Source organism: Canis lupus, chromosome 10, assembly GCF_011100685.1.
Source record: "Canis lupus familiaris isolate Mischka breed German Shepherd chromosome 10, alternate assembly UU_Cfam_GSD_1.0, whole genome shotgun sequence".
Lineage (NCBI taxonomy): Eukaryota > Metazoa > Chordata > Mammalia > Carnivora > Canidae > Canis > Canis lupus.
Window position 1 is genome coordinate 13543195 of NC_049231.1, and position 22663 is coordinate 13565857.

General features: G+C 34.7%; 1 protein-coding gene across 1 annotated transcript in view; it reads right to left on the reverse strand.

The window, feature by feature from the left end:
• The window catches only part of ZFC3H1 (zinc finger C3H1-type containing), a 57255-nt gene that overhangs the window by 14830 nt on the left and 19762 nt on the right, over positions 1-22663 (reverse strand). Inside the window, exons 6-22 of the mRNA XM_038550017.1 lie at positions 21377-21500; positions 18885-18982; positions 17248-17457; positions 16895-17059; positions 15431-15568; positions 14276-14397; positions 13568-13717; positions 10539-10713; positions 10156-10287; positions 9037-9579; positions 8842-8951; positions 7515-7646; positions 7287-7408; positions 6222-6323; positions 5772-5891; positions 4089-4272; positions 2386-2572 (exon numbers count right to left, since the gene is read on the reverse strand). Coding sequence (XP_038405945.1) covers positions 2386-2572; positions 4089-4272; positions 5772-5891; positions 6222-6323; positions 7287-7408; positions 7515-7646; positions 8842-8951; positions 9037-9579; positions 10156-10287; positions 10539-10713; positions 13568-13717; positions 14276-14397; positions 15431-15568; positions 16895-17059; positions 17248-17457; positions 18885-18982; positions 21377-21500 — 2814 coding nt within the window. The remainder of the gene's footprint in view (positions 1-2385; positions 2573-4088; positions 4273-5771; positions 5892-6221; positions 6324-7286; positions 7409-7514; positions 7647-8841; positions 8952-9036; positions 9580-10155; positions 10288-10538; positions 10714-13567; positions 13718-14275; positions 14398-15430; positions 15569-16894; positions 17060-17247; positions 17458-18884; positions 18983-21376; positions 21501-22663) is intronic.

Genomic DNA, 22663 nt, shown 5'->3' on the forward strand with positions numbered 1-22663 from the left:
AGTTGCAAAGTGGAATCAAATGAAAACTAAAACAATACAGATGTACTCTTAGAATCACCACTGAATTAACTTCATCTCTCCTTTCCTTGAATCAACAAGTAAATGGCAGTAAGACCATGATAGATTACAAAAGTTCAAGCATTTGACAAAATACAGCATCCATTCCTGATCAAAACTCTTCAGAGCGTAGGGATAGAGGGAACATTCCTCGACATCTTAAAAGCCATCCACGAAAAGCCCACAGCAAATATCATTCTCAATGGGGAAGCACTGGGAGCCTTTCCCCTAAGATCAGGAACAAGACAGGGATGTCCACTCTCACCACTCCTATTCAACATAGTACTGGAAGTCCTAGCCTCAGCAATCAGACAACAAAAAGACATTAAAGGCATTCAAATTGGCAAAGAAGAAGTCAAACTCTCCCTCTTCGCCGATGACATGATACTCTACATAGAAAACCCAAAAGCCTCCACCCCAAGATTGCTAGAACTCATACAGCAATTTGGCAGCATGGCAGGATACAAAATCAATGCCCAGAAATCAATGGCATTTCTATACACTGAGACTGAAGAAAGAGAAATTAAGGAGTCAATCCCATTTACAATTGCACCCAAAAGCATAAGATACCTAGGAATAAACCTAACCAAAGAGGTAAAGGACCTATACCCTAAAAACTATAGAACACTTCTGAAAGAAATTGAGGAAGACACAAAGAGATGGAAAAATATTCCATGCTCATGGATTGGCAGAATTAATATTGTGAAAATGTCAATGTTACCCAGGGCAATTTACACGTTTAATGCAATCCCTATCAAAATACCATGGACTTTCTTCAGAGAGTTAGAACAAATTATTTTAAGATTTGTGTGGAATCAGAAAAGACCCCGAATAGCCAGGGAAATTTTAAAAAAGAAAACCATATCTGGGGGCATCACAATGCCAGATTTCAGGTTGTACTACAAAGCTGTGGTCATCAAGACAGTGTGGTACTGGCACAAAAACAGACACATAGATCAATGAACAGAATAGAGAACCCAGAAGTAGACCCTGAACTTTATGGTCAACTAATATTCGATAAAGGAGGAAAGACTATCTGAGGGGGGCACTTGACGGGATGATCACTGGGTGTTATTCTGTATGTTGGCAAATTGAACACCAATAAAAAATAAATTTATTATTAAAAGAAAAAGTTTACAAAAGTTCAGGTCTTTGGTTACGTACAATGTGCTAAAGGTTTATGACTGTATACAAATTTTGAGAACAGGCATTCATTATCATACATATGTGGCGAAATAATTAAAAAGAAATTAAGAGGCCCTTTAAAGACCAAATAACTCTAAGGAAAAATATCACACCCTATAAAAATCTTATGATGATCAGTAGCATTAACTTTGGCACAAGACTCCAGGTCAAAAATCAAGCATCTTTCACTTCAGTACCTGAGTTAGGAGTAAGAGTGGCCAAGTTCATTCAGTAAGGAATACCATGTCATCCAGATGGATCTGTTCTGAATTTCAGTTAGCAAGTAAGTGACAGATCTGACAGTAACAGATTGCAAAATCTTATGACTGCTGAATCCAGCTGGCAAAAGTTCAGATATTAATGAATATTTTACAAGTGGATTCATTATAATTTTAAGCATGGGTAGGAAACATCTCATTGACTCAGAAAATAAAGAAACCATTTTCTCACTAAATCTTTGTATCTTGGCAAAGTTCAATATTACCATGAATTATAGATTAAGATTATTTTCGTAAGTAATGAGGATAATACAAATATCAAAATGTTTCTTGGCATTCATGAAAATGTTACATAAATAGAAGAAATTTTTTAAAATTGTTTTTCAGGTGCTTTGCAAAAAAAAAAAAATTTTTTTTTTTTCACATAACTTTTGCCTAAAGTAAAACTGCCTATGAATAGCTAAGTGTAAATGTTTTAAAATGTGTGTATTTTGGGCAGCCCAGGTGGCTCAGCGGTTTAGCGCCACCTTCAGCCCAGGGCGTGATCCTGGAGACCCAGGATGGAGTCCCACATCAGGCTCCCTACATGAAGCCTGTTTCTCCCTCTGCCTGTCTATTTTTCTCATGAATAAATAAATAAAATATTAAGAAAAAAAAGTGTATATTTTTTCCTTACTGATTTAGTAAACAACAAGAAAATTTACTTCTTCACTAAATATTTTCCTCTTGTTTATTCTAAATTTAAACCTGACCCAGGAGTGGTTCTGAGGTTATGGGACAATAAAAAGTTATAATATCTACATGCAGATAAAGCATATTACTTTATTAAGCTACATATTAATTTTTAAGATGATCCAAAGAATTATCAACACACAGATACACACACACAGACACACACAGAGAACTATTATCTTTTTCTACTCACAGTCCAAAAACTCTGATAATCAGGAGCATATTCAACAGCTGTTTCACACATTTCCTGCACTTCTTCCTTGGTTCCTCTTTTGGAGAACAATCTGAGGTAATGGCACCAAATTTCTGGATTGTCTTTATTGTTTTCCAAAGCTCGAGCCAGAACATTTAAAGCAGAATCCAAGGACTCTGAACATAGCCTACGTGTTTAAAAGAAACAAGAAGTTGTTTTTTTTTTTAAATGCTTCAAAATACTCTTAAATCAGGCTCATCTAATGAGTCCATTTTAAAGTTCCAGGAACCTACTGAGAAGTTAGAATCACCTAAGAGAGTTACATTAGGATTTTAAATCACACCAGTCCAAAAAAGGTCCTAATTTCCCACAGACCTAACGATTCCTTTTTAAGTTGATATTCAGGGAGTATTTACCAGATAAAAATACAATGTTATAAAACCCCTATATTATCAACTTGAAATGTACTTTATGTCCATATTCAGCAATACCTTTTATGAGTTACAGTCTTCTGGGAATGGGAAAACAATTCCCCCTCAAGGCCAGCTACTGTCAGCACAAAATATCAAAGCTTTCAATGTAACAGTTCTTTTCAAAGGTCAAAGGCTTGCTATCTCTTGAAGAAGATAACTGTCTCTCATGATTCTATTCATAAAATAATGTACAGTTCTTTTGGCCTTCACTCAGTAAATGAGTCAGAAAAGAAAACACTGTAACTTATCCCATTAACATGGAGATGACACACAAGGCAAGTTAAATAAGCACCGTATTCAGGTATGTGTGATATATTAGCACTCTAATGCTGCCTTACTGAAAAAGCTTTTATGTCAAGTTGTTAGACGGACATTAATAGCTTTCTTAAAAAATTAAATTATAATGATTTAAAATTATAATAATAAAAGACCATTCCTGCTAATACTATCAAAAAGTAGGAATTAGAAAATACAATAGGTTAGTGAGAAAAATCACTTATTTACCTTATACAAAGACACATAACACCACCCATAGAAAAAATGTCAATTCATCAGAATTTAGGTGTTCCTATAGAAGCTTTAAATCTCTACATAAAAATTAACATAAAATTTAACTTGTTCTATTGTACCAACATAATTTTAAGACTATCACTACTGGGGATGCCTGGGTGGCAAAGTTGGTTGCACAGCTGACTCGGCTTTAGCTGAGGTCATGATCTTGGGGTTGTGAAAACAAGTCCTGCATGGCGCTCTGTGCTCAGTGCAGAGTCTGCTTGGGACTCTTTCTTTCTCTGCTCCTCTCCCAGGTGTACTAGTACATGCACAATTTCCCCCTCTACCTTTAAGAACAAATAAATCTTAAAAAAAAAAAAAAAAATGGTTCCTATCACCACATGCCTTAAAAACAATCAATCCTTATACCACTCAGAATTTACTGTATTAACTAATCCTACTCTGAAAAAAGAGCCTACCAACTAGAGTTAAAAACTGGGGCTAATTTATTACCTACACTGAGCCATGAACAGAACTCAAGATCTTATCTTGAAGTTTTTCTAATGGCTTTTATTTTTTTTCTCTCATAGCTTTTAAACAATAGAGTGCTTTTGGCTTTGTCAAAAACAAGACTTCATTGATACCATGATGGAAATATGATTACCATAGATGAAATAAACTTCAAACACAAAAATATAAATGTGCAACAGTTGACACAAAGATTAGAAGTGGACCTACCCATCATTCTGATTCAAGTACTTGTACGCAAGCTTGAGCCAAAGTTGTACATGAGAAGGATTTTCAAGCACACTTGCTTCTAAATTAGCAATGTCATCAGTTTCATTTGTAAAGTATCTGACGTCATCTGGGGTGACAACCGTATCTAAAGCCGGAACATTTATCCGGTTCTCTGGCTGGAAGGCTGGAAGGAAAAGTATCATGAGCTTTACACTTTCTCTTATCCACAGACCAAGAAAACAATTGGCCTCATCTTTAAAATAGTCTAAAAATCTAAAGATTCAAAATATATGCAGTAGCTCACTTTAAGGTAGAATGTCATATAATTTACAAACCAGGGGGATCCGTGGGTGGCTCGGGGATCCCTGGGTGGCTCAGCAGTTTAGCGCCTGCCTTTGACCCAGAGCGTGATCCTGGAGTCCCAGGATCAAGTCCCGCATCAGGCTCCTGGCATGGAGCCTGCTTCTCCCTCTGCCTGTGTCTGCCCCTCTAGATCTATCATGAATAAATAAATAAATAAAACCTTAAAAAAAAAATTTTACAAACCAGAACACTTCTAAAAGTGAAAGGGGTGTTATTAAAAACTACACCAGGATTAATAGGTATAAACTAGGATTCTGCTGGGCAAACCAGAAGTATGATCTCTACTTTAAAGGTAAGTGGCATAACTTGATAATTCACATTCACTAAATAGTAAAAAAAAAAAAAAAAGTTATTAATTATGAAGGTAATTTATCCTACATTTAGAGAAAAAGTACATTAGCGTAAATAAGCACATGAGAGCATGTACCTATTAGATATCTGCTAATCCACAAGTAGTAAACAAATTATGTAAACTTTAATAAGAATGCAAACTTAGTATGTGCTTGACAATATAGCACTTCTTCATATTTGCTTTTTTCATTCATTTATTTATTCTTTGTGTGAGCCTACTGCATGTAAGAAAGCACAGGCTCGAAAGCTAAACAAAATACTACACCTGCCCACAAGGACACAGACCAGGCAGTAGGCAATCCCACACAATGAAGAACTGTATTAAATGCTAAATGGCATCACTGTTCTAAAAAAATAAAATATAAAATAAAATAAAATAAAAAAATAAAATAAAATAAAATAAAATAAATAAATAAAATAAAATAAAATAAAATAAAATAAAATAAAATAAAATAAAATAAAATAAAATAAAATAAAATAAAATAAAATAAAAAAGGGGATGCCTGGGTGGCTCAGTGGTTGAGCATCTGCCTTCAGCTCAGTGCATGACCTGGGGTCCTGGGATCAAGTCCCATATCGGGCTCCCTGCAGAAAGCCTGCTTCTCCTTCTGCCTGTGTCTCTGCCTCTCTCTGTGTGTCTCTCATGAATAAATAAATAATCCTAAAAAAAAAAAAATAGAAGAGGGATCCCTGGGTGGCACAGCGGTTTAGCGCCTGCCTTTGGCCCAGGGCGCGATCCTGGAGACCCGGGATCGAATCCCATGTCGGGCTCCCGGTGCATGGAGCCTGCTTCTCCCTCTGCCTATGTCTCTGCCTCTCTCTCAATCTCTCTGTGACCATCATAAAAAAAAAAAAAAAAAATAGAAGAAACAAAAAGCCGAGCTACTAGATACACCAAACATAAGTAAAGTGTTAGAAAAAGATGGAACATCAGAATTTAATGATTCAGGGTCTTAAATTACTTCTTACCATACTTAATTGGTCCTGTAGACTGTTCCTCATCACTACTGAAGCTATTCTCTGAAACAGGTTTCCTCCAAAATTTTGGCTTCCACTTTCTTTTATCTTTGTAGGTTGTAAATGGTGGTGCTAAAGTAGACAGGAGAAGATTATTAGTTGATATAACTTGTTTTTTATAGTTTTAAAGGCTACCCAAACAGTATTCAGAAAGAGCTAAAATTATTGTTAGTCAGAAATGACATACATATGTATTTTCTACCCTAGAAAAAGATGTTTGTTCTACCCTATAAACATGTTACATACATATATACATATACATATGTATTTTAGAGAACATAATGCCATCCATATATATTTTGGAAAAATTTGCTCTCATAAACTACAAGGTCCTTGTGTGTGCATGTGTGTGTGTGTGTGTGTATGAGAGAGAGAGAGAGAGAGAGAGAGAGAGATACTCACTATGGCCTTTACTTTCATTGATATTGCTAACAAGGAGAACAGCCATCTGGTCCATTGACATTCGATCTTTATTTATTCCAAAAAGTTTCTCAACATATTTTTCTGAAATTAGAGGAATGTTATCCTCACTTACAAAAAGTATAAAAAACATGGATTACAGAGACAAGATTAATTGAAGAGTATATAGTGAAGAGTAATTTAAAAATTAAAAGAAAACATACATTACTAGTCAAAAACACATATGCCTCCTGGAAGGCAAGGCCTCCATTACCTTAACTACTATAGCAAATCTTACATCATGCACCCAAATTGGGTTCCAAAAACAAAGTATTTCTTGAAACAAACTATAAACAAGTGAAAATTAAAGTCCCAAACTGAGAATGATTACATAGATTCAGTGACTTTATAATTACCCTGTGTTGTGGTTAACACTAAGTTTAATAATCACCAATTCATTTACTTCCAAAACACTTGCAGTAAGGTTTAATATTTAGCAATAAATCTGGAGACAATCTTAATAATGTTTATTCACAATGTTTGACATTAATCTATGCTTCCTACAATATCAAAGTGTATAAAGCCCTTTTTATTTCTTTGTAGAATTTGAAACCACATTCATCTTAATTTCTAATCCTCCTCTATTTTTAAAATAATAAATAAAAACAGGTCTGTCTTAAAATCATTAATAAAATTGCTATACAAATATGTTAACATATTCTTCTAAATAAATTGAACCTATAGATAAGCTCTGTCCAAAGCACTTCCCGCAATGATGGAATGTGTGCAATATCCTATCGGTAGGTACTTAACACCAATGAGCTATTGAGCTCAAAAGTAGCTATCAAACACTTGAAATGTGGCTACTGCAACTCAGGAAGAAATTTTAATTAATTTATACTTGAATAGGAGGATATGGCTAATGACTACAATATTAGAGCAAATCTGGATAAAATGCTATAGGTGAATGTGAATTACTGCAACTAAAGACATCAACAACTGAACATAACATTTTTTAATTGCCTTTATTCAAATTTTCACTTGGGGGAACAAGAGGTCTTTAAATACCTGCTGCAGCAGCAATTTCTTCATCAGTGCTTGTCTCTGAACAACCAATCAGAGACAGATTATACGACAGAATGTCCTGGAACAGCTGCTTTCGGCTAAGTGTGTAATCCTGTGTATGCTGCCTAAAATAAAATGACAACACAGAAAAGATAATCACGTATATATCAAAGCCAAATAACCAAGGTTGCCTTTTAGATCATAAAATATTCACAAATAAAAACTACTCACCATTGACAATCATCATCATTACATGTTCCTGTTAAATCAAAACGGCAGAAACACTGATCCGGTTCAATCATGTTACTGTATGATACTGAGCTTAAGGGAAGTTTTTCCTTGGTTCGATAGTATGGACTAAATCTAAGGAGACAAAAGGAGGGGGTACATTATACTCCATACACATTCCCCAGAAAATGAAGAAATTTTTCATTTTTCTCAATTAAAATTTCTATACTTTGAGCTATTATCTACTAACTTAGAGCCAAAATGAACTCTAAAAAAACAGAATATCAACTGGTAGGGACAACTATTTTTATACCTAGAACACAAAAAGATCTAAAACATAAAACAACAAAAAGCCCTGTATTTTAAAAGTAGTGTTTTCCAGGCTGCCTGGGTGGCTCAGTTGGTTGAGTTCGACTCTAGATCTTGGCTCAGGTCATGATCTTAGGGTCCTGAGATCAAGCCCTGAAGCAGGCTCTGTGCTCAGCAGGGAGTCTGTCTGAGATTCTCTCCCTCTGCACCTCCTCATGCTCAAATAAAATCTTTAAAAGTACTGTTTTCTTATCATATAATAAAATGGTATATAACATTCATATTCCTTGCACATGTTACCAGGCAACAAAAAAACTAGGGGAAGAGTCTACACCACCTGATAGGTGCTTTATTATGATAATTAAATCCTACCCACTTAACAGTCTCACAACTTCTGGAAGTCTTTTTAAAGAGACAACCCCCACAAAGTTAATCATCTGAGAATGTCTAAATCAATTTTATGAAAGCTGGCCAATGCATTCCTTAGAGTAACAGTAAACTTCTTTTTAAAATTTAAAAATCCTCATTTGATTCTAGTTATTTTTCCTAAAATCCCTAACAGACAGTAATCCAGTTTCTCCACAATTCTCCCAGTAACTTGGTAAGAATAAACCCAGTATGAGCTAAACCTTCCTGATATGGTTCAAATCTGACAATAAGGCTATTTTATTTTCCCTAAATGACCAAGTTCATTTTTAGTCACCATGACACAATTATTTTTTTCATTATTTCATTATCATAAAATATCCAAGATTATACTGTCATTAAGATCAAGGAGCAGGGATCCCTGGGTGGCGCAGCGGTTTGGCGCCTGCCTTTGGCCCAGGGCGCGATCCTGGAGACCCGGGATTGAATCCCACATCAGGCTCCTGGTGCATGGAGCCTGCTTCTCCCTCTGCCTGTGTCTCTGCCTCTCTCTCTCTCTCTGTAACTATCATAAATAAATAAAAAAAAAAAAAAAAAAAAAAAAAGATCAAGGAGCAGTCCTGAAATTCCAGCTCATTGAATGTTTCTTTTATACCTGTAGGACTTAAAAACTAGAAGAGGACTATGGTAGGGTCTAAAAGGACACGGCTTCACTTCTGTTGTTTTACTCTGTGCTGTCACAAAATCCACATCCACAGAAATCTCCTACGAAAGAAAAAAGCCATTACATAAACCAAATAAGGCTAAAATGAATCCTAGATTTTATAAAGCATATGAAATGTTCAGTTACCTGACCATGTAAAGCCTTTTCTGTAATGCCTGTAGTGGTTTTTAAAATCAACTGTTTTAAGCTATCAGCTTTTGAATATAATTTCTGTAATTCACCAATTTTTAACCCCAGAAAAAGTTCTGGTTTTTCCACTGTATTCTTAGTAGGTTTGTTTATGCATTCTTTGTTAGGTGTATCAGTGTGCTTAAGGTTAGGTTTAGTAAAAGAATTAGACTCTAAAAATGATCTTCTTCGTTCCCTGTTTGAACCAGACAAAATCTCATCATCAACATCATTTTCCTCAGTGTCCAGACTTAATTTATCTTGAGTCAGATCGTGAAGCGACGGTTGAGGTAAAGAAAATTCAGGTTCCTCTTCCACAACTGGAGCAATATTCTGTTGTTCCTTTGCTTTAAGGGCCCGTGCTTCTTTTAGTTTCTGAATTTTCAGGGCATATTCATATTCTAGCTTTTGTAATCGTCTTTTTTCCATAGCAATCAGTTCTGCTGAATGCTTTCTGGGACTTGATATTGGAGAATTGTCCAGTCTCATCATTTTGTTTGGCTGGGGGAAGAAAGTGATAGACATATTTTACATGGCTATGATTTCATAAACAATTTTTGGTAAGATAAATGTGTTATCCCTACAACATAAGGCCAACATTATAAAACTAAATCACTGATGAGAGTAAAATATAAAAAGTCCCCAAAAGTTATGCCAGTTAATCTGGCATAATCTATGGAAAACAAAAAACAGGGATCCCTGGGTGGCGCAGCGGTTTGGCGCCTGCCTTGGGCCCAGGGCGCGATCCTGGAGACCCGGGATCGAATCCCACGTCGGGCTTCCGATGCATGGAGCCTGCTTCTCTCTCTGCCTGTGTCTCTGCCCCTCTCTCTCTCTCTCTGTGACTATCATGAATAAATAAATAAAATCTTTAAAAAAAAAAAAAAAAAAAAAAAAAACAAGAGTCAAAACAGTAACTATAAAATAAGACTTTCAAAATGTGGATGTCATTTAAAAACAAAGCTTTAATCTTTCTGAATATGCAGATAAAAAGTTATTTTATATATATCTTACCCTCAAAATTATCATGAAAACTTTCCCCTTTCCAAAAAGAAAATATTCCTACAAACAACTTACTCCAAGGCGATCTTGTTCCAGTTTACGTTTTCCTATTTCTTTACTGGCCACTGCCTTTGCCCGAGCAAGCTCTTCTCCATACTTTAGAGTCAAAGCTTTCTTAATGGTAACACGTTGTTGAACTTTGTGAATCTGAAAATACAGGATAATTCTGGAAATATAAATGTAAACCTTAGGAGAGGAAATACCTTCTTTAACACAGCAGCTTTAGGGTATTCACCTGAAAATAAAAATATTCCAGTATCATGTCACAATGGAAAACAATACAAAGGTTCTATATTTTGATGGTTGTGATTTATGCTTTTGTTTGACAAAAAATTTGGCCCACAAAAATGTGCAGTAAACATGAGACTACAATAGCTTAATTTAAAAAAGAACATTACTTGTTCCTGAAGCTTCTTTAAAAACATTCTGTTGACACTGAGAATTTTCTCTGTTGCCTGAAGCTGTTCTGTAAGTTTTGTAATCTTTGTTTCAGCATTTCGAACGGATTCTTTCTTCTTAGCTTCTTGCTGTACGAGATTCTTTAAAACAGATTCATCTTTCATCAAGAGAATCCTAATTGGGAAATAATAAAATTCATATGTTTTTAAACTAGTGGACTAACACCATCAGAATAAAATATTTACAAAGCAGTAGCTCATTTTACAAAATATACTGCAGTGGGTTAAGAATCCGACTCTTGATTTCAAGCTGTGAGGTGGTAAGACTGAGCCCCCACAACCAACTCTGTGCAAGGTGGGGAGTCTGCCTAAGACTCTCTCTACCTCTCCTCCTCCCACCTGCAGTGCATGCACGCTCTCAAATAAATAAATCTTAAAAAATATGTGTATTGCTAACACACAGATAAGAATTAAAAGGATAATTGGGCAGCCCTGGTGGTTCAGCGGTTTAGCGCCACCTTCGGCCTGGGGTATGATCCTGGAGACCCGGGGTCCAGTCCCACATCGGGCTCCTGCATGGAGCCTGCTTCTCCCTCCGCCTGTGTCTCTGCCCCTCTCTCTCTCTCTCTCTGTGTCTCATGAATAAATAAATAAAATCTTTAAAAAAAAAAAAATTCTAAATCTTAAAAAAAAGAATTAAAAGGATGATTACTTTCATATTCACTAATCACAGAGGTATTCAAATATATTATTACATTTTATGAAAGGAACTATAAGGGGGATCCCTGGGTGGCGCAGCGGTTTGGCGCCTGCCTTTGGCCCAGGGCGCGATCCTGGAGACCCGGGATCGAATCCCATGTCGGGCTCCCGGTGCTTGGAGCCTGTTTCTCCCTCTGCCTGTGTCTCTGCCTCTCTCTCTGTGTGACTATCATAAATAAATAAAAGTTAAAAAAAAAAAAATGAAAGGAACTATAGGTCTGAACAATGTGAATTACAGTTAAAAAACTACTACTAGTAGATGTGACTGAATCTGACCCTATATAACCCCTGAAAGATGAAGACTTAAGACAAAAACTGCTTTAACATCATTTATAATACTCTTAATACATAAACAAATAAGCATCTAATAAGCATAATTAAAAGCACACTTACAAATCTCTAACTCATAAAGCAAGAAAAAGGAAGTCTGCATTTTTAAACAATATACAGATGTAAAGTTTGGAACTGAGAATAAAAACAGGACAAAAAATAAATGTATGGATATAAATTTTCATTTTCTCAACTACTGAATATTATAGTTAAAAATATTAAGTATCTTTCCCAGGAGATACTATATTTCAACAGTTACGAAAATTGACATCTAGAAAGAATCATACAGAGAATATGTGATAGAATGGAGAATAGAAAGATTAAAGAATTTTTTAAAACCTTTTCACTTTTTATTAGCTATTAAATAAATGGAACCTAAATGAATTTATTTCAATCTCCTTTAAAACATACAAAATACCATTTCTTATTCATAATTTTTTTTTTCTTATTCATAATTTAAGAGATCTATGGTCACCACAGCATTTTATTTATGGAGCACATTTTTCAGATCTCTAATATCAGTAATGTCTTAAGCATTACTGTATATCACAGTTTGACCAGGAGCAGGTTTTCTTTCTTAGTGCATAAGATAATGGCATGCTTTAGAAGTAATAAAATATGGTAGTTAGCACGAAGACAAATATTCAAAGTTGAAGATGTTTATAAACACTATTTTAAAATGTATTTCATTTTGTTCAGAATACTTAATCTCCAATGTCTTGTTCAGAAATGGAGAACAGAACATACTTTTGTTTACTTATAAAAAATTTACATAGTCATTAACTCCTTGAAGGATCTATGGTGCCTTACCAAAATACTCCAAGTTACATTGTTTTTTCATGATTTAAAAAAGATAAGGTGGTTGTAAATTTCTACCTTTTTCCTTTCATTATGTAACTATGGGTGGGTGAACTTTTGAAACTTGCTTTAAAAACCATTAAATTATTTACACATTGTTAATGATTTTTAACATTAAGAGTTAATTCCTCACTAAGATCAATTTTTACAATCAAGCTTGGAGTTTATGAATTAGTTATTAAAAACAGAATAAGGAATGTCTTACCATTCTTGAATAGAACCTCCCTGTTACATGTGTAAACTTACAGGGGGACTAAGAACAAAATTCATTAAATGCTGATGTTAACTAAAGCCATTTTGTTCTTCATCAACTAATGATTTCAAGGTGTATGGAATGAAAAAGATGTATAGCCATATCGAATATAATCATTTCTATCAAACATATGCTAATGGTCCTCATCACACACCAAAAAATTTGTAACCATATATATGGGGATAGATGTTACAAAACTTACTGTAGTGACCATTCCCTAATATACACGTATACCAAACCATTATGGTGTACATCTGAAACTAATATATGTCCATTAAACCTCAATAAAATAATTTAACTTGCCTAAATATGCTAATGAATTCTATGATTCATTATGTTCATCCTGTGAGGTTATACATTTTCAAAATTCTGAAACACCAAACAACACATTGATTTCACAAAACATGTAAGTTTAGGATCATAAATTAATATTCACACACTTATAACATTTATAATAATGCCGTATTTGACTATGTGTCTTACTCATCAGACTGGGTAATGACTATTTACAACAATCAAGCCCACCTTTAACAACATATGGTTCCAATGAAGGTATTTCAAAAAGATATCAAAGTTTTAAAAAAAAATCCAAAACAAGTAATTTCATAAATGTTTTTAGCAGTGACTAAGCCATGTATATATCTGCAGGGAAACAAATCTTTCAAATCTTGATATTTCTAAACATTAATACTATTACTTTATGTAAATGTGTAATTCAACAAAATGACAGCCACTCCAGTATACTTGTTGACATACACCACAAAAATATATTATTCCAATATATAACATTTAAAAATATGCCAATATTTAATGAGATAAAGAGGCTCACCTATGTTTTTTAAGTTTTGCTTCTGCATCTGTAACCTGCTTAGTAACCATCGCTATTCGGCCAATTCCATCAATTTCCACATCAGAGTTTGCTGGGGATGACGAACTTGTCTTCAGCTGATCTGATTTAATCAAACGCTGTTTCTCTCGACTAAAATAATAAAAGTAGATGAATTATACCAAAGCATAAACTAAAATTATTTATCCTTAAACATCTATTCTATTTCATAAAATAAAAATATTAGTCATATTGGCTAATAACGATGATGATCAATAACCATGACAAAGATGCCATTCAAAGCTGAAAGTCTGCATGGTATAGAGTTGTCAAATCACTATGTTGTACACCTAAAACTGGTACAACACTGTGTGTCAACTACATTTTAATTTAAAAAGAGAAGAATATTGCTGATTCTACTAAGTATTTTTTCAGCTTTACTAAGGTAAAAGTGACAAAATTATTTAAAGTATAAAAAAGTTCATAGTAGTAGTAGTTCTCCTTTATTACAACTTTCATCTTTTTCCAAGCTGTTTATATCTCAGTGTGCCACTGTATTCAAGTCTATAAATGATCACCTGTGAGTTATCTTGGATAAAATCAGCATCACTCATGACAAAAAATTGTGTAAAGACTAAGTACTGAAATAGCACATACTTTTAAAGTTAATTACCACTTAATGGTAAATGGTAAGTGGTAAATGCCACTTACTTGGCAATTTCTTCCTTTAACAATCTATACTCAATCTTCTTTTCTTCAGGCAAGGCTTCAGGTGTCCTCATGGGATCGTTTTCTTTTTCAGATTTTGGGGGTACTTTTGGTTTTGAAGCTTGCTAGAAAACAGTTGAAGTCCACCAGATCAACCGCTTTTAATAATCCCACACTAAGATTTGCACTTTACATTGTAACCCACTGTACATTTACATATTTAGAAATAGAGGAGTAATTCATAATTATTTCCTACTTCTTTTAACAAGGCAGCCTACTCTACTAACCACAACTTAATTGTAAGACCTAGTAAGCCCTACAGTTTTAAAATAATTGAACTAAATCATAGTAACCAACATATGTAATAATAAGAATGAGGGTAAAAGTTGTACTTAGATTATAAATTTAATAAAAACTGTCATCTGGGCAGCCCGGGTGGCTCAACGGTTTAGCGCCACCTTGAGCCCAGGGCCTGATCCTGGAGTCCCCTGTCAGGCTCCCTGCAGGAAGCCTGCTTCTCCTTCTGCCTGTGTCTCTGCCTCTCTCTGTATGTCTCTCATAAATAAATAAATAAAATCTTTAAAAAAAGAAAACAAGGGATCCCTGGGTGGCGCAGCGGTTTGGCGCCTGCCTTTGGACCAGGGCGCGATCCTGGAGACCCAGGATCGAATCCCACGTCGGGCTCCCGGTGCATGGAGCCTGCTTCTCCCTCTGCCTGTATCTCTGCCTCTCTCTCTCTCTGTGTGTGACTATCATAAATAAATTTTAAAAAATTAAAAAACAAAAAAACAAAAAAAAACAGTCTTCTGGTAATACGATACAATTTTAAATCAGTAAGTTTCCTTCTGGTTATATGATACAATTTCAAATCAGTAAGTTTCCTTAGTACAGAGACAATTATCCACTCAAGTTTTGCTATTTTGAAAAAAGGATTAGTCAATTAGTCAATTTAAAAAAAATTAAGTGGGTTTTTAATAGTTAAATCTAACTAAATTTATACATTCTTCATTATATAAAATCCTAGATAACACAAATAATTAAAATATTTCTACAATTCAATATATTAGAAATCTAGACCTCTAAGGTCTAATTTTCAGGAAAATAAAAACTTTAATGATTACTAAGACATCATCTTTCATCTTTCATTATTGCACTTACCTCAGCAGTTCTTCTTGCTTCTTTAATCATAGACTCCAATCCACCAAAAACACTATTTGTTGACTTGGAAGCCTCTCCATCAGACTCACTGTCATCTGAATCATTCAGTGTTACAACCACTGATTTATGCTTTGGAAGCTGCAAAGATAACATGTTACTTTTGATGACCAAAGTATTCATTTCTTGACTTTACCCCAACTAAAGTGGCCTTGGATAAGTCTTGAATTTCAATTCTTAAAAATAATGAATTCCAAGTAGATAGTCTATGGTTTCTTATGGTTATGTTGCATAACTAGCTTTGTTCCATTTCACCAAGACTGGTTATTTGTCGGCCACAAAAAATATTCTCTATTTTCAGATATGGAAATATCTTTCTAGATACTAGTATGATCACCTGTCTCATTAAGTTTTATTTTCTCGGGATCCCTGGGTGGCGCAGCGGTTTGGCGCCTGCCTTTGGCCCAGGGCGCGATCCTGGAGACCCAGGGATCGAATCCCACATCGGGCCCCCGGTGCATGGAGCCTGCTTCTCCCTCTGCCTGTGTCTCTGCCTCTCTCTCTCTCTCTCTCTGTGACTATCATGAATAAATAAATAAAAATCTTTAAAAAAAAAAAAAAAAAAAAAAAGTTTTATTTTCTCCAACTTTCTTTCTTTTTTTTCTTTATTTTGGAGATGGGGAGGGACAGAGGCTGAGGGAAAAAGAATCTTGAGCAGGGGCTCAATCCCACGACCCTGAGCCAAAACCAAGAGTCAGATGCTTTAACCGACCGAGCCATCCAAGTGCCCCATTTTCTCCAACTTTCTATATAAAGAACCATAATGCCACCTAAATTAATAACTCTTTACAACCAAAAAATTAATAATTCTACATAGTTATTGACAAAACTTTTTGGCTTTTGTGGTTATACAGAGAGAGTAAGTGGCCAAAATTGGTTTACCTAACAGAGGCAAGATTTCCACTTGGCTTTACTTCGTTATTTTATTTCAAAGCCATTGGAAACAAGGTAAAAAGAAACTGTCATTTCAAGTTCTTTAATGGACATCAGTAAATATCATAAATGAATTCGGTCATTATGGTACAGTCATTAACTGGAAAAAATATGAGCAGAACATAAATTAAGATGGGAGAAATAAAAAATACACATACAATTTGCTAAAAGCAACTCTAGAACAAAAAAATCTAAATGGACCAATTTATATAGAAAAAATAAAGTGAAAAAAAATGGCAGAGGAAATGATGAAAATAATCCTTCCCCCCCCAAAATTATCACTGAACTATACTAGTTTTCAAGTGAAGAAGCCACTCCCATTTCACTATTAATAAAAAATAATAAATTTTTACTTATATGTGATTATATGTACATATATAAATAAACTAGGAGTTAGGGAGTAAGACAGCACAATTTCATAAAAATTTCTCATAAACTATTAACAGTAGGATTCAATACTTTGCTTGTTCTTACCGAGATGACAGTTCGTGGAAGACGAGGTCCTCTGTGAAACTTTGGATTCTGTATCCTAGGCTGAGATACTGTATTAATACTGACTATTGATAGATTGCTTCTTGGCACAGGCTGTGAATTGTTCAGAACTGGAGGTGAAGGTGGGTCACTATTACTGGATGTTTCCTGAATAAGGAAAAGAGAAGTATGAAATATTTTTAAACAAAAAGAAAGTTCTGTCATCTTGAAAAATCTCGAGTAAATCAGTTTCAGACTTATCACTACTTTACTGAAACGCCCAGTGAATTCCAGAGAAAAGCAAAGCTAAAACAAGAGTCAAGAGCACCACCTAGAGGTTCAAGCACCTAAATTACCTCTGGCTTAAAAGCTCTTTTATTTGCAAGAGATTTAAGTAGCTCTTCTCGAAGCAGCATTTCTTCCTCCTCTTCTTCATCTGCAAAAGGTGGTTTTGGAGGCTGTTCTGGATCTTCAGGTGGGAGAGGTGGTAAAGGTGGTAGAGGAGGTAGAGGTTCAAGAGAAACACACAAGCCTTCCACATAAGGCTGGCTCAAAGGTGGCATAGACTAGTTATTTTTAAAAGAGAAGAAATAACAATTACAATGAAAATTTTACAAATTCCAAATATTTATCTCTGGAGCAACAATAAATTTAAACAGATAAACTTTAGGTTATTACTTTAGTTGTAAGCATAAGTGAACAAAGTGTCCTATACATCTTTAAACTAAACCAAATTCAATATTCAACCATGAAAAACGTGTAATTTTTGGAATAAAAAAATCAACAATATTTGAAACATTTAATTTGTGAACTTCCAGGTAATTAACTATATACACTTCTCCATTCCCTTTATTTTCATTCAGCATTCCAAAAGACAGAAATCAAATTTTATGGGGTCTTTCCTCTAGATACTACCTGAAAACAAGTGAAGATACTGAAAACCAAGAACACAGGTTATTTAAGTAAAAAACAAAAATTAGGCATGTACTATTCTTACATCTAAGAATAGTACCGAGTATCTCAATAACTGTGTCAAGAAAATTCTCTTAAATCCCTGCACAGTGGCTTCTTAGAAATTATTTATAAAGAAAACTAAATTTATACAAATCTCTGAGTTTGGATATATTTTTGTTTCAAAGACCTTCCAGTATTTCCCTCGGCATTTAATTCATCCATTCTCCATTTCCCAAAAGGAAACATTTCAAGGAAGAAGAAAAAAGTTTTCTCTCAGTCTGCTCTAAAATATCCCTCTCCAAAAAATAAAAAATAAAATAAAATATCTCTCTGACTTTAGGCTTCCTAAGAGGACATCCACCCAAAAACTGTGAAATGGCAAAGTTCTCGCTAACCTACTGAGAGCTCCAACTTGATCTGTAGATTCTTTCAATCTAGAAATAACTTTAGAACTTTTCTTTAGGATTCCCCTACTTCCTTTTTTCTTTTCCTTTTTTTTTTTTTTTAATGAGGGACTGGCAGTTCTTTTAAAAGGAAGGGTAGGTGGGGGAAAAGAAATTAACTTCTATATACAATGCTCTTCCTTTGCTGAAATTTCAAATTAAAAATAACTGTATTCATCAAAAGAGGAGAAAGGAGAGAGTTTATTTCTAGAAGTATCCTAAAGCACTTAAACCCCAACTGCCAAAGAAGATAATCCCAAACAGTAGATAATCTTACTCCGTTTTGAAATAAATTTTTGGAATAGCTACTAGCTGAGAAGGAAAAAAGGAAACATGCTAATAAGTATTGAAAGGAAGTACACAGGAGATTAAAAATTAGCTATGGAAAACATCTACCAAATGGACAGCCTGCCAATACATAATTAACTATTTATTCTGTAGGTTTCATAGTTATTAATTCTGGTGAACAATTCTAAATTAAGATCTCTTCAAATATGAACTACTTTTAGTTACATGTCAGTTTTTCAAAAAAAAAATTAGAAAAGACACAAAACAACGGAATAATTTTCTTAAAAATCACATCAATTCTCACTTACAGAAACCTGAGGTGGTGGAGGCAGAGAAATAGATGGTGCTGGAGAAAAATACCCCAGTGAACATTCAGAGAAGAATGGTGGTTGCACCGGTGAAGGGGCTGTAAAACAATTTTTTGTTAGAGGAGTTTACAAACAAATATACTTTTTTTTTTTTTAACAAATATACTTTGAAAGGAATAAACTAAGATTATGATATGCTTGAAGAAATATAAATACATCTAAGTAGATGTGCAAATTAATATCTTTAACCCCCATGAGACCTTTCCACCAATTCAGTATTGTCCCTTATCATCATAAAGTCAGCCTTCCAACCTAAGTTGACAATTAGTGTCTTAAAACTCTCTCCTTCTGTTCCACTTTTCACCTAATAATGGAAACAGGAAACAGTGCAGGAAAGACAATAGAGCAGGTAACAGGCAATAGAGCAGGAAAGATAAGAAACATACTTTTTCTTTTTTACAAACATATTTTTTAAGGAATAACAAAATAAAAAATTCCCCTGAATCTACTGAACTATCCTAACCAAAAAACAAGTAATGTGGTAACTTCATTCTTCCCTTTGTGTGGAATGAAAAAATGAGCTATTTAAATTGTATAGACAGCAAACAGGAGTAGGAATGAAAAGAACCACCTTTTTAATGTATTAAGAAGTTAAATGGGGATCCCTGGGTGGCGCAGCGGTTTAGCGCCTGCCTTTGGCCCAGGGCACGATCCTGGAGACCCGGGATCGAATCCCACATCAGGCTCCCTGCATGGAGCCTGCTTCTCCCTCTGCCTGTGTCTCTGCCTCTCTCCCTCTCTCTCTCTCTTTCTCTCTCTCTCTCTGTGACTATCATGAATAAATAAATAAAATCTTTAAAAAAAAAAAGTTAAATGTATACTTTGTCACATTTAATAATTCTGAAATAGAATCAATGCATTTTTCTTCCTTTCCATTTTTCTTCCCTTCCCTGCTACTAGCAGATAAAAATAATTGTGCATTTTATCTTCAGTGGTTTCTTAGTGAAATATGGCAGATTCAGACTACTCTTGCTACCCAATAAACTATATATAAACTCAGGGAAAAAACTTAGTATATATAATAACTACTTTTTATCCCAGCTGTATCACAAGTCAATATGGCTATTACCCATATGATTTATATAGTTAACCTGTACCCAAAATATACCATTTGAAAATACATCAGCCTTTAGAATATTTTACTTCTTAAAAATAAATACCTGTAGTGAATACAGCAAAAAGCTAGAATTTGACAAAGCTGAGTGAAGAGTACATTCTCTATTAATTTTTTACAAAATTCTTTTCAAAGTATAGTTCGTAAAGTTATTTCATAGAAGTATAAAGTATTAATATTGCCAGTACTTGGGAATTTAATAAATTATCTTAACAAACCCAGAAATAAGAAAACTTAATACTGATCAAAGAGAATTAAATTTTGAAGTCAGAACATAATATGAAATAATCAAACACAGCCTAAAAACAATAACCAAAAAATAAGCACTTTTGGTAAACATACCCAAATCATATAGATTTTTCTTTGTCTCTATCTACACACACTCAAGTAAGATTCCAGTGTTGATGTGTTTTGACAATGTGACCACAGGGAGAAGTACACTGATCACACAATCTTTCAAGTAAGTATTCCAGTTCCTAGAATGCCAACTGCATTCAGTTATCTGCCCATCTTGTGTTTTAATTAGTGAGAAAATATGTCTCCCACAGAATCACCCCTGAATATCAACTAAAGTCTCCAGCCCTCAAGAATAGTCACATCTTAGAGTATGCAATCTAAATCCCTGATCAGTTCTAACCAGCCTCTCCTAAGCCACTAGTAATACCACTTACCATCTCCAAATTCCTACAAAGTAACATCACTGGAAGGAGAAAGGAAGCCCAAAAACGATAAAGATTTTTATGACTAAAGCAGAAATTATGATATAAAGGTAACTTAAGAGATCAAAAGTTTACTGTGGTTATTTTTATTTAAAAGCGCTGCTCTAGGGAAGCCCGGGTGGCTCAGCGGTTTAGTAACGCCTTCAGCCCAGGGAGTGATCCTGGAGACCCGGGATCAAGTCCCACGGCAGGCTCCCTGTATGGAGCCTGCTTCTCCGTTTGCCTGTATCTCTGCCTCTCTCTCTGTCTCTCTCATAAATAAATAAATAAAATCTTTAAAAATAAAAATAATAATAATAATAAAAGCACTCTCTCATCTTTCCCACAATCCTCATTTTTTAGATCAAATAGTTAATAGCACAGTTTAAACACTGTCTTTTTATTTAAATGCTATCTAGAAAGAAAAATCTGAAAAAAAAAAAAGTTAACAAACGTGAGGTTTGCTCTCAAAGTACACCATTAAACATTTATGGTTACACAATTCACCAGCAAAAGTCACTTTCATTACACATTTCTTTCAAGGTCTTGGTTGGTTTTATGATCATTTTCCATTTATGAAAATTTGTGAATATGAGAATGTTTTAAGCTTTGGCTCATACCTGGAGAATTGGTTTCACTATCTGTATCCATAGCAACTTCTTCATAGTTATCATATTGATAAATACCTCCTCCACTATCAGTAGGTTGCTTATCTAAGGATCGTCTTAGGTCAGGATCTGAAGACTAAGAACACAAGATTTTTTTCAATTTCAAAGCATTTTCTGTCTTAGTCTATTGTTAGGCTACAAATTATGAAACAAATGACAGTGATCTAAAGAACAGTATCAAAAATCATATTCCTCTATAAATTTGATGACACCAAGTTTTTGAACACTTATGGACTCTCCCTGTATGAGAAACTAGATGAATAAATTCAAGTTTTAGGTCATCAAAAGACTGTATTTTAGGGGCACCTGGGTGGCTTAGTTGGTTGAGTGTCCAACTCTTGGTTTTGGCTTAGGTCATGATATCCTGGTTGTGGGAGAGAGCCATTGCATTGGGCTCTGTGCTCTGCAGAGTTGGCATCAGATTCTCTCTCTCCCACACTCATTTTCTCTCTCTTTCTCTTAATCTTTTTTTTTAAAAAAAGGACTATATTTTAGAGCATTCTGAAAAAATCCAGTAACATCTTAGTTATGAACACACTGATGACAGCTGAAAATTAGAAACTCTTAAGTAATGGGCTTATGTGGTTTTCTTTTTTTTTTTTTCTTTTTTTTTTAAGATTTTATTTATTTATGATAGACATAGAGAGAGAGAGAGAGGCAGAGACAGAGGCAGAGGGAGAGGCAGGCTCCATGCCGGGAACCCAACATGGGACTTGATCCCAGGTCTCCAGGATTGCGCCCTGGGCCAAAGGCAGGCGCTAAACCACTGAGCCACTCAGGGATCCCCTTATGTGGTTTTCATTTTGTATTTCTTACAATGTTTCACTCACAAAGACAGTTCATAACTAAAAACTAACAAAACCTACCCAGATTGACAAAAGAGTTATGTGAAAACAAATATGGTACTTTTCTCTTAAAAAATATTCTATCAAGGGACACCTGGGTGGCTCAGTGGTTGAGTGTCTGCCTTTGGCTCAGAGCGTGATTCTGGGATCCTGGATGAGTCCTGCACTGGGTTCCCCGTAGGGAGCCTACTTCTCCCTCTGTCTGTGTCTCTGCCTTTCTCTGCCTCTCTCATGAATAAATAAATAAAATCTTAAAAAAAAAAAAAAGTCTATCAAGGTACGTTTTAGAAGTTCAAAGTATATTTATAAATTCCTTGCTTAAGCAAACCTAACTCTTGACTCTCTACAATTAAAGAGCTCTTACTTAACATCCCTGTCTTCTTCAATAGTTCAT